At 49.7% G+C, this 15,951-nt stretch overlaps 2 protein-coding genes across 2 annotated transcripts; one reads left to right on the top strand and one right to left on the bottom strand.

Moving 5' to 3' along the window:
* Positions 1-373: 373 nt before the first annotated feature.
* LOC117865380 (uncharacterized) lies at positions 374-2,055 on the top strand. Its single transcript, XM_034749568.2, has 2 exons — positions 374-1,074; positions 1,361-2,055. Exons 1-2 carry the CDS (start codon positions 951-953, stop codon positions 1,687-1,689), a joined length of 453 nt encoding a protein of 150 aa, XP_034605459.1. The 5' UTR covers positions 374-950; the 3' UTR covers positions 1,690-2,055.
* Positions 2,056-3,193: 1,138 nt separating this feature from the next.
* Positions 3,194-8,510, bottom strand: LOC117864462 (LRR receptor kinase SERK2). The gene is made up of 11 exons (XM_034748576.2): positions 8,190-8,510; positions 6,756-6,888; positions 6,594-6,665; positions 6,155-6,298; positions 5,677-5,748; positions 5,521-5,592; positions 5,294-5,406; positions 5,037-5,165; positions 4,612-4,953; positions 4,065-4,459; positions 3,194-3,938 (listed from the first exon to the last, which is right to left on the bottom strand). The coding sequence occupies exons 1-11, from the start codon at positions 8,275-8,277 to the stop codon at positions 3,624-3,626; spliced, it is 1,875 nt and encodes a 624-aa protein (XP_034604467.1). The 5' UTR covers positions 8,278-8,510; the 3' UTR covers positions 3,194-3,623.
* Between the last annotated feature and the right edge of the window lie 7,441 nt (positions 8,511-15,951).

Consider the following 15,951-nt stretch of genomic DNA (forward strand, 5'->3'; position numbering starts at 1 on the left):
CGGCCGCACACACCTCTCGTCTTCTCCGTCATACAAACCGCGCCCTTCCCTGGATCGATCAGACACGTCTGCGTCCTACGTCCCGGTCCTGTCCGTCCATGCACCGATGCACGCAGCTTACACGTACGCGTGCTACATTCAATGGCAGCAGCTCGCAGAACGCAGATCGGCAGATGCATTCATGCCGCCAAGGCGCCAAGTGACTCGCCTTGACTGGGTAGCTACGTTCATTTAACCGAACCGAACCTAACCGTGCCGTGCTGACAGCAGAATATTTTTCTGTACGCGCGATCAGAACTTTCATCAGAGCAGAACAGGACAGCGGCACTGCAGCAGTATTGCAGTACTATTATACTGTACTGCCTCTGCATCCACGGGAATCGAAGGAGTGGAGAGCGCCTCGCTGGAACGCTGGCTCGTTCTCACGTCTCACTGCTGCGGCGGCGATGCCATAACTGCATCGCTGCCGAGCCCCGGCGCCTCTGATGATCCCAGGCGGCCAGGCCATAAATACGCGCCGAGCGAACGAGCGACGCCCCGCCCACCGAGCTCGCCATTGCTTCACCTCGCACGCACGCGTGCTGCGCGCACGCCGATCATACGAGCACATCTACTCCGCTACACCCCCTCCTCGTCGGCTCGTCGCTGTCGGCGCCGGGGTCGGGGTCGTCTTCGTGTTCCGTCTTCGGCTGGGCCTGGGCGCAAGGGTTTTCCTGTGAATCCAACCGGGGATCCTGTGAGCGCCCGGCCCGCGAGCACGCATCCAGTCAGTTATTTATGGCCCGCTTCGTCCTGCACGCGCGCTAGCGCACGCCAGATCCTGACGCGTATATAGCTGCACGCAAGCAGAGCCGCCTCTCCGAGCTACGTAGCTTGCCTGCTCGGTTTATCCTTGGCAAACACGCACATCGCCTACTTGTCCTTCTCGGACAGGAGCTAGGAAGCAGGAAATGGGCACGAGGAGGAAGCCCTCGTGCTTACGGGCGCTGACCCCGACGGTGCTGGTGCTCGCGCTCCTGTTGGTCATGGGCTCGTCGTGGTCGCACGTTGCCGGCGGCGTCAGGACGACACCACGTAAGTTGATCGGCACTAAATCTCCGTGTTGGTCGGTCTGCAAGTTCGTACCAGTACCTCTTTATGACTTTACCCTTTCATTCAGCTCAACACGGCCAGTTGGCCACCTTTCATGTTTACATATTTGGAAAAGGTTGCCGCATCATATCGTCAGTCAGGCGTACATGCATAATACAATGTCGTCAGGAGGCCTCATTCGTTGCTACTAGATAGATGAAGTGACAGGACATGCATGTGACAACAGGCTGACAATGGTTCACCTTCTTTCCTTGTGTACACGGCGCAGGCGCGTCAGTTCCCGCTGAAGCCGGCGTACTCGGCGAGGCCGCACCGGCTGCTGCAAGTTCAGGCAGAAGAGCTGACGAACCACGCCGACCAGAGGCGTTGCCGGAGGAGGAGGAAGGCCGCCCGGTGGCGGAGCGCGAGGAGGAGCTGTGGGCGAAGGAGCGCGGCGCGACGGGGTCGCGGCTGCCGGACTGCGCGCACGCGTGCGGGCCGTGCTCCCCGTGCCGGCGCGTCATGGTGAGCTTCATGTGCGCGCAGGCCTCCGAGTCGTGCCCCGTCGCCTACCGCTGCATGTGCCGCGGCAGGTTCTTCCGCGTCCCCTCCATCTAGCCATCTGCTCCAGGATTCCCTTGTCTTTTTGCTCGCCTCTTGTTCGTTACCTAGTAGGCGTTCGGCTCCAACGTTTCTCCGTCGTCATGTGCATGCCTTGGTGTGTAAACTGCCATGTGATGCCAAAGCACATATATATCAGTGCCTGTTTATATGAACTAGCTGTTGTGTTTCCATGTGATGCTAGTGCTAGCCGGCTCTCGTTTGGTTCACACGATCACACGCACAGGAGACAGACCTTGCTTTGAGGCTATGACTGCCTGCGGCAAGGTGCCGTTGCGACTTGCGAGTTGGTCCTGGTCAGCTTGCGGGAAAACGACGATGCTTTTCTGTACGAGCCCGGCCGACCTTACGGAAATGTGAAGGGTGAATTCGAGGGAAAATTCGGGCACTTTCAGAACTGGCAGCCTGGCCAGCGTACAGTATAGATGTGCAGTGGCAGTGGATTTGTAAGCTGGAGCAGGTGGGCAGGTGAGAGCGGCCTGGCAGACTGGCACCACTGGCGTGCATGATCGAGCTCGCGCAGAGCAGCAGCAGTGCTGCGCTGTGCGTAGCGCTCAGCGCCGCAGCCCGCAGCACGACCCACAGGCCACTGCACTACTCGTCAGTCCGTACGCGCGTCACCCGGCTGTTCGGAGCGTCACGCCCTGGCTCAAAAAGCACGCAGCCACGACGACACCCCAACATCTTGGCCTGAAGCCCTGCCACAGATGGAAATGAAACGGCTCCGCCGTCGAAGCTCCATGATATCCGCAGCTAAAAAGAGGGAGGAGGAGGAGGCCTGGTTTGGTTACTTTGCTTATTTTTAAGCACCCGTCACATCGAATGTTTAGACACTAATTAGGAGTATTAAACGTAGACTATTTACAAAACCGATTACATAAGTGGAGGCTAAACGGCGAGACGAATCTATTAAGCCTAATTAGTCCATGATTTGACAATGTGTTGCTACAGTAAACATTTGCTAATGATGGATTAATTAGGCTTAATAGATTCGTCTCGTCGTTTAGCCTCCACTTATGTAATGGGTTTTGTAAATAGTCTACGTTTAATACCCCTATTAGTGTCTAAACATTTGATGTGACACGTGCTTAAAAATAAGCAAAGGAACCAAACAGGCCCGGAGAAAACCGGCTCACCGTGGCTCCTCCCCTCGTTTCCCACCCTTATCCTCGGGTTGGGAGGGCCCGCGGGTGGAGGCGGCGACGGCAGGCGGCTAGAGGAAGGGACAGGGACAGCCGACGATGACTGGAGGAGGAGGCGGAGACGACCGACGGCGGGGAGTGGGGAGAGGCAGCTGACGGCTAGAGGAGGCGGCCGGCGGCGGGGGCGGGCCAGTGAGGGCCGCAGGAGGTCGGGACAGGCCCGAGCAGCACGGGAGGAAAGGATAGGATAAGGTTAAGAGAATGCGGAGGAGAGGAATTTGAAGGAAAAAATGGGAAGGAAAGAGAAAAGGCAAAAATAAAAATAAATAGGAGGAAAAGAAAAGGAAAATGAAAGGATATCACGATCAATCATACTTCTGTCCATTTTAAACAACCAGAAGAAGTCGTTTTTATCAAACATTTTACCAAGATAAGTTAGAGCTAAAAAATCACTCCACCAGGGAAGCATTTCATCCACAACCCTACCAAATGAGCCTCCGGAAACACCACCACACGCCAAAGCAATTTTCGCAAAATCACTCGCAGCGTACTAGAACTACTGAGCTCGACAGACTGACAGAGGCTTTTTTGTTATACTGTTCATATTCTCTAACGATTAAAAAAAAACTTACTGCGGTCAGGTGCAAACCATTTCACCTACAATTTCTCAGCTATCATGAACCAAACGACTACTACCTGTCATATGCACAGGCGAGAACGAATTTTCTCGCGGCGACACGCTCGCTCAACTAGCGACGACGATCACATACAGAGAGAGCCCGATTGGTTTCACCTCGGGCCGGACAGCTCGACGGCGTTGAGGTTGTAGGTGGAGTCGACGATCCAGTCGTTGTGCTGGCGCGGGGCGCGCTCAGCCTCCTGCCGGATCACCTCCACCTTCTGCCATTCCTCCCAACGCTCCGCGAGCCCGTCGCCCTCCAGCATCCGCACCACCTCCGACATCTTGGGCCGCTCCATCGGGGACCCCTGCGTGCACAGCAGCGCCACCTGGATCAGCGCCTCCACCTCATGCTCCTCGTACCCGCCCTGCAGGTCCGGGTCCACCAGCTGCTCCAGCTTCCGCTCCTTCAGCAGGCCCTTCACCTGCACACCCACACAACCACCAGCTTCTTAATTTCCTTCCTTTCACAAGTTTCAAGCATTTAACCGCACCAGCAGGTCATAGTGCCGCGATTACCGAAAGATGAACTCTACTACTCTTGCACTTACCCAGTCAAGCAGCATGACGTCATCGTCGTTCGCGAGACGAGCGAGATCGAAGGCCCTCTGACCGGTGATGAGCTCCAGGAGCATGATCCCGTAGCCGAAAACGTCAGTCTTCTCAGAGGACTTTCCGGTGGAGAGGTACTCGGGCGCGATGTGCCCGATCGTCCCGCGGACAGCCGTGGTCACGTGGGTGTCCTTGTAGTCCATGAGCTTGGCGAGGCCAAAGTCTCCCACAACCGCCTCGAAGCTCTCATCCAACAGGATGTTGGCGGCCTTCACGTCGCGGTGAATGATCTTGGGATCACAGTGGTCGTGCAGGTAAGAGAGACCTCTGGCGGATCCCAGTGCGATCCTAGCCCTTGTTTCCCATTCAAGAGGCGGATCATTTGGCCCGCGTTCTGCAAATTCGAGCACAATGGGTGAAATCAGAAATAGCCCAACATAAGTTACGAGTATACAAACAAACCATAAAGTTCAAATGCAACAGTTCACCTTCGCCCGCAACTAAATGCAGAAGAAATGTTTAAGCAGTAGGAAAAGAGCAAGTTACCTCGAAGGCGCGACGCGACGCTTCCATTCGCCATGTATGGATAGACTAGCAGCCGCTCTGTAGGTGTCATGCAGAATCCACGGAGCCGAAGCAGATTCCTGTGCACCGCCATACTAATCAGTTCAACTTCTGTTTGGAACTGGAGCTCTCCTCCCGGTGTGCGTTCCTCCTTTAATCTCTTCACCGCTACCAATGAACCATCCGTCAGTCTCCCTTTGTACACCTTTCCGAAACCACCCCTTCCTAGGACGTTCTTATTGCTGAAACTATCTGTAGCAACTTGAAGCTCTCTGAGTGAGAACCTCTTAAGTTGTCCAAGGTGAACCTCTGGATCCTCCTCAGCTGATGAAAATGAGAGCATATTAATGAACTGTAAACACAGATGACAAGAACCATGGTACCGTGCTGTGGTATATAATACCGACCAGGGACATCAAAGAAATGCTCTTCAGGCTTACGCCTCCGCCACAATGCAAATGCAATGGCAGGTATAGCAAACAGCAATGCAGCACCAGCCGCAGCACCTCCAGCAATTGCTCCAGTGCTAGATGCACCTGAGAGAATGGAATTGACCCAGTTAGCATATCTCAAGTACAATCAACTGATCATGTGAATGTTTTCCTGATACATATGTTTCAAACAGTAGTATGATATGACACAATATAAAGCTACAGCCGATCACCTTTTGGTGAAGTTGGTGTTGGGGGATTGAATGGAGGGGGTGGAGAAAAAGGAGGAGCCCCAGGACAAGGCTTTGTAGTACCAGGGCCACAGAGATTTGGGTTGTTAGCAAAACTGCGACAAAAGGTAATACTCGTCAACATCAAAAGAGAGTTTCTTTTAATATCGAACTGGCAGGAGAGCTGCTTCAGAAGGTGCAGTTAAGCATCCAATTCCTGCAGGGCTTACCTTATAGGGGTAAATAGAGAAAATGAGCCAGTTGATGGCACCTCTCCTGAGAGATTGTTGTTTGAGAGATCCCTGCAAGATTTTCAGCACACATTTGTCATCATCTAACACCCTGAATGGCTGTAACGATCTATAACAGGGTAACAGGCAACTTACAGAACTTGGAGAGTGGTGATCGAGGTCAAGGTTTTCGGAATTTGACCAGTAAGACTGTTGTTATTAAGACGGCTGTCCTTGCAAGTAGATATCCAAAAAAAGAAAAACGTTATAATTGTTCCAATAGATAAACCTAGAGATAAATGTAAAAGTTAACAAAACAAGAACTGGATGATGGATTTTTCCTTTCATTTAAGAGTTAAGAGTGGATGCAGAAGGCATAAACATCCAAATGAACCATCAAGGCTATGAAAACAAATGGTTAATACATTTGCAGAAATGTTTTGGCAAACCTATGAATGGGCACCTCATGCATATATTAGTATTCTGAAAGAATTTTTTTCTCTACACATTGTTGTCAGTGAAATCATGAGCTCAACAAATATCAGATGATTTATACTACAAGGACCAAATAAATTAATGTACAAGTCGACATATACTGTGACACTTCTGTTATCAGGAAATGGAATAAACTTACAGAAACCGCAGCTTCGATAGTTGCCCCAAGGTGTCAGGAATATCGCCAGTAAAATTGTTGAGGTACAGATCCAAACTGACCAAGTTAGTTAAGTTCCCCAGTTCAGGCGGTATTGGCCCGCTTATGTTGTTACTGTAAAGTTCCCTGTTGCAAAATAAAAGTAACCATAATTACAACAAAAAAAAAGCCAACATATGGAGGGTACAATATTGATAGGCAAAACCGCAAAAATATATGTAGAGATAGTACAAGAAGTGGGAATTGCAGGCGTAAAACAAAAAGATACGCAATGCAACCAAAAGCATGCACGTATATTTCAGAAGATCCGGGAAAAAAACACTGTTTTTTTATGCTACATCAATAATGGGATTGAAGGATGTGCCTATAGCATAATAAAACTAATAACACAATTATCAAAATCATGGATGTGGAAACTTACAGATATTGCATATTTTTCAACTGCCCAAGCTGTGGCACCAACGGACCTGATAGTTGTGCATTTCCAAGATCACTGTTAAAAAAAGGGAGACGGTCAATATATAAAATGATCGGTATTTTACCTTATAGGGAGAATAAACAAGAAGATTTTTTATCAACTTACAGTCTGATAACACTGTTATCAGTGTTACAAGTAACATGGAACCATGTACATGGATTAACCAGAGTGGGATCCCAACTCTGCAGCACATTGTTAGTATCTTTCAGGCTTTGGCGGAGACTGTATAGAGCATCACCTGCCAGTGAGGTATCATCACAATAAGCAATAATCTTCATTAGCATGCCATTAAATGTTAATGTTCTTTGATGTGATCAGCCCTTTGTCTTTATTTTCAGTAGGTAAGAAAACTCATATCAAATAAGGAACATGGATTCGACGTGCAATATGACTAGCATCTATAGTAGCAATTACAAGTGGCAACTAATAAGAGTTCAGTTAATTTAGCATCATCTCTTAATCATGACAAGGATACAACCTCCATATAAAAAATCACTAGCATTTAAAACAGCACATTTTTTTTTCAAACGTGTACTAGGAAAAGAATGCAAAAACTGTCAGAAAACAATGTGCTCTTAATGATTAGGCCACGGTTTCCAATTCTAAGCAATGAATCCGCACATTCTAAATGGCACGTGCAATTTTAAGAAAGTAATGCTCGTGCAATTTTAAGAATGTAACGCATGCATTCATCTTGCGTTATGTCTCTTCAGTTCATTCTAAACAGCACCTCTTTATAAATAGCAAGTACAGATTGTTCGCTAACAACTTACCACTAATACATCAATCCAAATCTATGATAATGAAACAAATTATTCAGATAATTACAACTAAAAATGGTGATCTTCCCCCCTCCCACCCCAAACCAAAAAAAAGTTCAGATGGACTGAAAAAAAATACTCTATTAAAATGAATCAGAGACCAAAGTTTTGCATCAGAAAAAAGAAGCCCTGCATATGCACCTTCATAGTAAAAACATCCAAAACAACAATTGTGACAGAGCCGTACAGTCCTTCCTGCCCATTCATAGTTCATTGAGAACCAAAAACTCCCTTTGTAAAGGAACACTGAGGCCCAAAACAGTTCTAGACTCGACATGAATAGAAAGCAGAATCTACTCCATTTCTGTGCATATACCGCACTTATTCCAGAACGAATTTCCCTTCCACTTTTGTGCAATCGGCCTATCCAGATGTAACAAAACTAACTCCTATATCGTACAAACATCGCCATAGTAGATAAGAAAATGACAAAACACTATGAGAGACAAACCGGACCACCAACCCCCAAAGCAATCAGTCAAAGCGGGCAGAAATGAGAACTACGGGGTCGCCATTTCATCCCCCGTTCAGTACCCGTCCATCAGAGGATTGCTGAATGGAAACAAGCGCCAGATTTCTGGTCATCGTCCCCAGATTTTCAGGCTTTCAGCTATCATCCCCCCTCACACGGAGAGAGAAGGGAACTCGCTCGCCGTGTCCTTCTCATCAAAACCCAGGAGAAAAAATAACCCAGATATTGAATGAAGCAGCAGCATACCCTCCGAGTTGGCGACGACCCGGCTAACGCCGACCGCCACCGCCAAGAGCGCCGCCGCCCACCACCACCCGAGCGGCACCGCCGCCATCCCGCCGGCGCGCGCCAACCCGGCCTCCCGCGGGTCAAAACCGCGCGCGCGCGCGCGGACCCCACGGCGTCCCCGCCCGCGAGGACCTAGCTCAGCAGCAGCCGACGCCGCCGCGACAGCTCGGCCACCGCTCCTCTCCGACGGGGAAGCGAGAGATTTCTCTCTCTACTCTTCTTTTTTTCCCTCTCTCCCTCCTCCTGTGTTTTTTTTTTACCAGTGTTTTCTCAGCTCGGGGGTTTTAAAACTTTGGCGAGGCTTGCGTGTGGAGTCCGGCCCAAAATTGTTCCACTGGTAAACGAGGGACATGCCCGAGGGAGATCAAAAGTTACGCCGCGTTATCCGCGTAGCTCTACTGACAGGTGGGGCGGGACTGCGGGAGCGGCAGGTGACGTGGGCGTGATGCGCGGCTGGGGATTTCGTGGACGCGGTCCTCGTACGCTACTAGTCCCCAGATCACTTGTAAGCAATCGAGAAAGCCTGTCTCTTTTTTCGAAGGGCTTATCGAGAAAATACGTTTCTCCTTTTCTTTCTTTTCTTTGCTAAAGATGCTTCTGCTTTTTACCATTTCCACGTTTATAAGGGGGGAGCAGCAAAATGTGCTATCATTACATAATCGACCATCCATTTCATAATTTTCTTTCACTATCGTCAAAACGATGAGTTTGCACTCACGACCTTCAAATGGATAAGTTTGATAGATGCACTGGAATGGTTTGCGGTCTATGAAGTTTGAATCAACTTTGCCTTGCCGCACTTGGTTTTGATTGATATCTAATTTCTAAGGGCCGAAAAATAATATGTTGTACACGCTTATGTGCACGTGTGAAGCAATTATACCACCTTTCGTGTTCGCTCTCATTCGATCAAGATCTATCACCACCCGGTTCGCATGAAACTTCAGTTACTAGTAAGTTATCTAACGGTTTTGTAAAATGAATGCACTTGGTGTCGCTTTATTGCGCCGGTACAAAAGAAAATAGTTAAACATAGTTACGTTGCCCATGCTTAACCGCACGGTGGAGAAATTATACCGCCGTGCGTGTTCGGTTGTTCGATCTAATTGAATGAACATTTTAACACCATGTGATTCACATGAAACTTTATTTATTCAGATCAAGTTATCAACAATACGTTTGCACGGAACTTCGGTTACCCGTTTGTTATCTGACAATTGTTTTATGGATGTACTTGGTGCGGTTTTATTGCACCATTACAGGTGTATCTTCACATTTTTCACGTCTACGATCTTTGAGTTTCCAATATGACAATGCCACAGTTTTTTTTAATTATTAGTTGAATTCTTTCTCCGATCCTCCACTTGTTGTTTAACCTGTAAGTATTTCCTTTTTTTCTCATAAGCCCCTGCTTTTCTCTTTTTCTTTCATCAAAACTGCATTCACATTTAAGTGGACTCTTAATGCAAAATGGGGTTTACTCCGGGTTCATATAAAAAAACATCCCATAACGTATCCACTAGCATACCGGTTTCCGATTGACCGTCCAGCCATAGCATAACTGACGCGATTTTGCTAACCACCTCCTCTTATCATTTCAGCAACATTGCAAAGTGCATCATGAACGCAGAGAAAATGCACTCCAGAACGCACTTTAGCTGCATACGTCACGTCACTGCCAGAGTTTTTCGTGCCCAACGAAAGCAGTGTACGTTACCGTAAAAGGGGCGTACCGTTTCCATACGTCCCGGAGCAGCAGTACGTCTGGTCCTGGTCCATGCATGTACTCTACTCAACTCGTGCTGCCCCTCAGGCCCCTCCAGTCAGTGGTCCAGTTCGCTGGCGCGGGGCGGTCAAAGGTCCCCCCCAGGCCTTGCAACGGGATCCGGTGCGGGCACCCGTAATCCCGTACCCCGGCAGCGGTGGGGCGTGGCCGGGCCCACCTCGCGCTCTGCCCCTGTCAGGGCCCCGGCCAATGGGGAGGCGTCACGCAGCGGGACGAGGCGGGGGTGTCTGCCGTTCGGGATGACGCAGCCACGCAGGGGGGACGGGGGGTTGCCCCCACCTCCCAGTCACAGCAGCGCGCAGAGGGGCACGTTTCGCTCCTACGATTGCGGGGCCCAGCGAGGCGCCAGCTCGGTTTCCGGCCGGTCAAAATGCTGGACAACGACGGTCTGCGTCCACGGTCTCGGTTTTGATCTTTCCCGGCCGACATTTCGATTCAGTCTTTGGTCTCTAGCCTAACACCTTTCTCCCTCTTCGAATTGTGTAGCGCCTCCGCCACTCTTCCCCTTCCATCTCCGACGACGATGGTCCTGACTCCTGACACACCGGTTTACAACCGTTGCTCCAGCTCGCTAGATCTATCATGCTGGAGCAACGGTTACAACCGACGGTGCATTTGGAAATTGAAGTGTATTGGTTGTCTGCTTTAGGATCAGTTTGGATATGTTACTGCTAAAATTTAGCACTTCCATCCATCAACACTTCTGTTTGGAGACATAGCTAATGGATAGAACTAAAGTCCATGAAAAATCACTTTTGCCCTCTTGTCTTTCACCTTCTCATTTTTTCTCTCCCTTTTGATCTTTTCACAAACCATTAGCATCCATTAACCCCTTCCTACCAGCTAATATTTTTGCAACTTGTTAAGTGTGAGCTAAAGTTTAGTGCTTCCATTAGCCATTCCATTTGGATGAGCTAATGCATAAACATACTAAACTTTAGCACTTCCACCTATTAGGCATCAGATCCAACATGCCCTTAAACCGTTCATTGGCTGGGACGGTGCCTCTCATCCGGCCTCCTTCCATAACCTCTGGACAATGCCGCCATATACTTAGGGTAACATAATTTAAACTTACGTGCCTCTCTATCCTACCCCTCTTCCTAAAACTGCATGTAACAACCTGGCATGTCAACATAAATGTTCAGGTGGGCTTCTTGCTTGCCATAGCCAGAAAAACGATGCATTGAGTGCTGCCAAATTAGAAATTAGAGTCTATCAAAGGCTACAGACGATTTAGAGAGGTTGTGGGCTAAAATTCACCATATTTCAACAAAAAATAGGCCCCGGGTGGACAGGCCAAAATTTACCCCGGCATGCTTGGTCAAGAATCGAACACGCCGAGCGTACCAACGAGCAGGGCCACTGCTCTTCCACTCAAAAAAGTCGGGTCTCTTTTACCGAAAAGAGGGCAGGAGAGAAGCGTATCTTTCATGGTGTACCTGGTCACCGACTCACCGTTAAAGACACAGATACCTCAAGCTACGGAGAAAATAGTGTAGTTGATCGCAGACCTGCAAGTAGTGTATGAACTATGAAGTCCCTCCACCCCAAGAGAAAAAGTTTCAGCACAAAAACTGTAAATTATGGGAGAATTATAATTTGTCCCTTCGCAAATAGGGAAGAAGGCATGTAGTTTCTGGATCGACAAAGTTACGTAGTTGTCCAAGAGAACATATCTGGATAAGTTCTCAGTTGTCCAAACTTTCACAAGGATACATATTGCCGATAATCTGCTGAGAAGAGACATCATTACTTGTGCACTTGCGCTTTGCAGTAGCTAATATCACCACCTTTCAGAAGTTGTCAGTGAACATACAGTCGCTTCCATGGCTGAGAAATGGTGACAAGAAAGAAGATGGTTGCACAGCCTTGGGCCAAAGTATATTCGGTATTCGCGCTCCACACGTGGTAAAGCGCGCATTAAGAAGCTAAAATTTAGCCTTATCATATCGAATATTCGGATGCTAATTAGGAGAACTAAACATGAGCTAATTATAAAACTAATTGCAAAATCCTGAACTAATCCGCGAGACGAATCTATTAAACCTAATTAATCCATCATTAGCAATGGTTACTGTAGCACCACATTATCAAATCGTGGACTAATTAGGCTTAATAGCTTCGTCTCACGAATTAGTCTCCATCTATATAATTAATTTTGTAATTAAACTATATTTAATACTCTAATTAATATTTAAATATCCGAGGGCTAAGTTTAATCCCTCAGCCAAACACCCTTATTTCGTTCGCGTCACAGACCCAGATTGTTCGTTTGTTCTCGGTTTCCCTCGTGGCGTCATCCGCCGAGCTGCCTTTTGGGTCGCGTGGTTTTTTTCTGATTAAACTACTCGCGTCTTCCTTCTATCAGAGCAGTTTTTGCTGGACTTTGTACTTCGCTAATCGCAAGGTAACATGACTGACAATCACGGAATCACACATGAAATGCTTCCGCTAAAAACTAGATGCAAAGGCTCCTCCGAAGATTCCTTTCAGGACCATCATGCCGCCAAACTGTTGGGCCCGTCAAGACTAGTCCTGGGCCTAGTAAGAAATAAAAAAAAATTGTCGTTGGAGCTGTGTTTGAGGCCTGGACAGTCCAGGCCCAAGTATACAAATTCTAAACCCAATGCAGCCCAGTGGCTGTAACCAGTGGGGATCAGCAGGTACAGGAAGCTTTTCATGCTTGCACAGCCTATACCTAATCTAAGCGTGATAATTTTTTTTGAATTTAATCTAAGCGTGATATGTGTACAAAGCATATCGTTTTCGCGTTAACTTGCACGTTGTCGGGACCTATGGCGTTTGTCCTCCTTACTATATTTCCATATAAAAATACTGCATGCACCAGGCCGTGGAGGCGCGCTTGTGGGGAGCACGGACTCCATTTCGCCGGCCATCCGCCTTGAAAACCCGGTGGTATCTTTTCAGGTGGCGCGGCTGACGACATCACTGACGATGAACTCAACCAATCTCAATCAATGATCCAATGGTAGCAGCAAAGGACGCGCACCAATAATTGGGAGTTACTACTACGAGCCAGGATTCCCCTCCCGCCCTCCCTCGTTCCTTCTGGAGCCAGGATTCCAAGTCCACGGTAGGCCGCTAGTTTATCCGGTGGGGGGCCCGCACTAAGCAAGTTTGACCTCGCGCCATTGGTTGGGCGCAGGGGGCAACTTGATCCGTCAGTCGCAGACTCGCAGGCTCGTAGCTTGCGGCACTGGCACTCTCTGATGGCATCTTGGGATCCTTGGCTTGGCTCAATTTGCCGCGGAACTTGCATGGCCGTGTGGTGTGGCCAAACGATTGGCCTGATTGGCTGCGGGATGGCGGAGTATCTGAATTGCTTAATCCTTTCCGATCTGCTACTATACGCTGCGGGACGACGGGCCGGGGCGACGCGCACGCGGTTTTATGGTGCATCCCGAAGGTTCCCGTCCTAATATAAACTTGGTTTGCTGCTTCGTTGGGTGATTAGTGGCTATGTTTGGTGGGCATCGCGTTGCTATTTTGCTGACGCACTTTGTGTTGTTTTCCTACGAGAGAGCACGCAACTTTGGCAACTCGCGTTCTTGTTACCAGTACTAGCCACCAGGGGCAGGGCGGCAGGGCGTCATACTCTAACGAAGTGGGTGACAAGGTTGCCGAGCAGAGGACTTTTTCCCCCTTCGCTCCCTGCATCTATACTCCTGGTCTGTAGCAGAGTTCGCATCCGAGACGCAAAGCATGTGGTAGCTCCGGGACAAAAACGTGCGAGGTCTCCCTCCACAGGCTAGCCTTTCCAATTCCCCCGCGTGACGAATGCGCCGTCGACACGAGTGGCAAAAAAAGGCAGCCGTGTGATTGGCCCTTATTACCAACCCCTCTCTCGGGTTCCTCCTCCCTGCGCGTGCTAACGAACAAATCCATCCGGCTCATTTGGAGTGGTCGATCGAGAGGATGGCCAAGCCAAACCGGGTACGGTTTAGGAGCGTTTGGTTCCTTTGTTTATTTTTAACACATGTTACACCGAATGTTTAGATATTAATTAGAATTATTAAACGTAGACTATTTACAAAATCTATTACACAGATGGAGGCTAAACGGCGAGACGAATCTACTAAGCATAATTAATCCACCATTAGCAAATGGTTACTTTAGCAGCACATTGTCAAATCATGGACTAATTAGGTTTAATAGATTCGTCTCGACGTTTAGCCTCCATCTGTGTAATAGGTTTTGTAAATAGTCTACGTTTAATACTATCTAAACATTCGATGTGACATGTGCTAAAAATAAGCAAAGGGAACCAAACACCCCCTTAAACAGCTAGGGTGGTCGGATCCATGGACTAATTCAAGTCACATCAGATATTTGAATACCAATTAGAAGGATTAAATGTGAACTAATTATAAAACTAATTGCATAAGGGGTGGCTAATTCGCGAAGCCTAATTAATCCATAATTAGCACATATTTACTGCAGCATACATAATCAAATCATGAACTAATTAGGTTTAATAAATTTATCTCACAAATTAGTCTTCATTTATTCAATTAGTTTTGTAATTAACTTATATTTAATACTTCTAATTAATGTCTAAACAAAGTTTCTCTAAAACGAGACACCCGTACACACACATTTGACAAAAAAACGTCAACGTCTCGCTCCCTAGAGAGTACTGTACCACCTAACTCGGCGGCTCCACTATTCCTTTGGCCCCGTGGCTCATGCGTTGCGTGCGTCAGCGGCCCGGGTGGCTCGTGTGCCGGCAGCTCCCGCGCCACACGCCCGCGGGGGCGACGACGTCACCCCTGCTGCCGCGGCGAGCGGCCACCAGACTCCAAATCCACCAATCCGTTTCATCCAGGCCCAGGCGCAGCAGCGGTGTCTCTCCGGGGTCCCAAGCAGGCCACCGGCCGACGAATGGCGCCGCGCTACGTGCCGTCGTCCCACAGGCCGGCGGCGTCGTCGTGCGGGGGCGCGCGCGGCGCCAAGACGTGGGGTCCCCGACTCCAAGGGATGGATGGTCGAGAGCGGCAGGGAGGCTACCCGGAAGATGCACCGAGAGATCCGGGCGAAGCGGATGACGGGTGGGGTCCGGAGGTTCCTCGGGCCTACGGGTGGTGGGGAACGGGGATCGCGCGTCTCGGGCTGTGGCCGGCTCGGGCGCGCGAACGGGAGCAGTAAAGAATCGGAGGCGCGGCCCGTGGGACGGCGACAAGTGCCCCCCGCGGACCCCGCCCAACCAACGGCGGCGAGCGAGTCGCGCTCGCGCGCCGGGTCCCCCCTCCCCCGGCGCGGAGCCGAAGCCGGGACACGACACAGGAGCGCGGGCGCGGCGAAACGAGCGAGCCCACGAGCCACGAGAGCAGCTCAGCCAGGCAGGCTCGACGACTCGGGCGCGCACGCACGGCAGCAGACGGCGCCGTCCGTGTGTGGGGTGTGGGCACGCCGGCACCGGAGGGGGCTGTGGCAGCCGCGCAACAGACCAACTTGCGTACGCCCGGAGCTCGCGGGGCCGTAGCTTGGCCATGTCGCCACGGCGCGGCGGGGTCAGGGGTGGTCCAGCCAGGCAGGCCCTGCCATCGACACCGACACTGGCTTTTTGGCGAAAGCGATTGGGGGGGGGGGGGGGGTCCCTGACACACTGCTCACAGCTTGTGCAGATCTCAGATCTGCCTCCCAGTTTGTCGTATGCTAGGCTTGTGGCTGTGATGGGCATGCATGAGCCAGAGAATTTACGGCTGAAAATCAGTAGCATAACGAGAAAATATCATGAGCGGCAGTACATGGAGTAGTAGTAAAACCAAGTCGTTTCTTTTTACAGTACCTAGCGCCGAGTACTAGGATCAATCACGAAGGCATGATTTTCGCACACGAAAGAAAGCAGGACCAACAAGTCGTGTGTTAGCGGTGAGCGTCCTGAAAAGGAACCTAGGGCCTTGTTTAGTT

The sequence above is a fragment of the Setaria viridis genome, chromosome 7 (assembly GCF_005286985.2).
Source record: "Setaria viridis chromosome 7, Setaria_viridis_v4.0, whole genome shotgun sequence".
Lineage (NCBI taxonomy): Eukaryota > Viridiplantae > Streptophyta > Magnoliopsida > Poales > Poaceae > Setaria > Setaria viridis.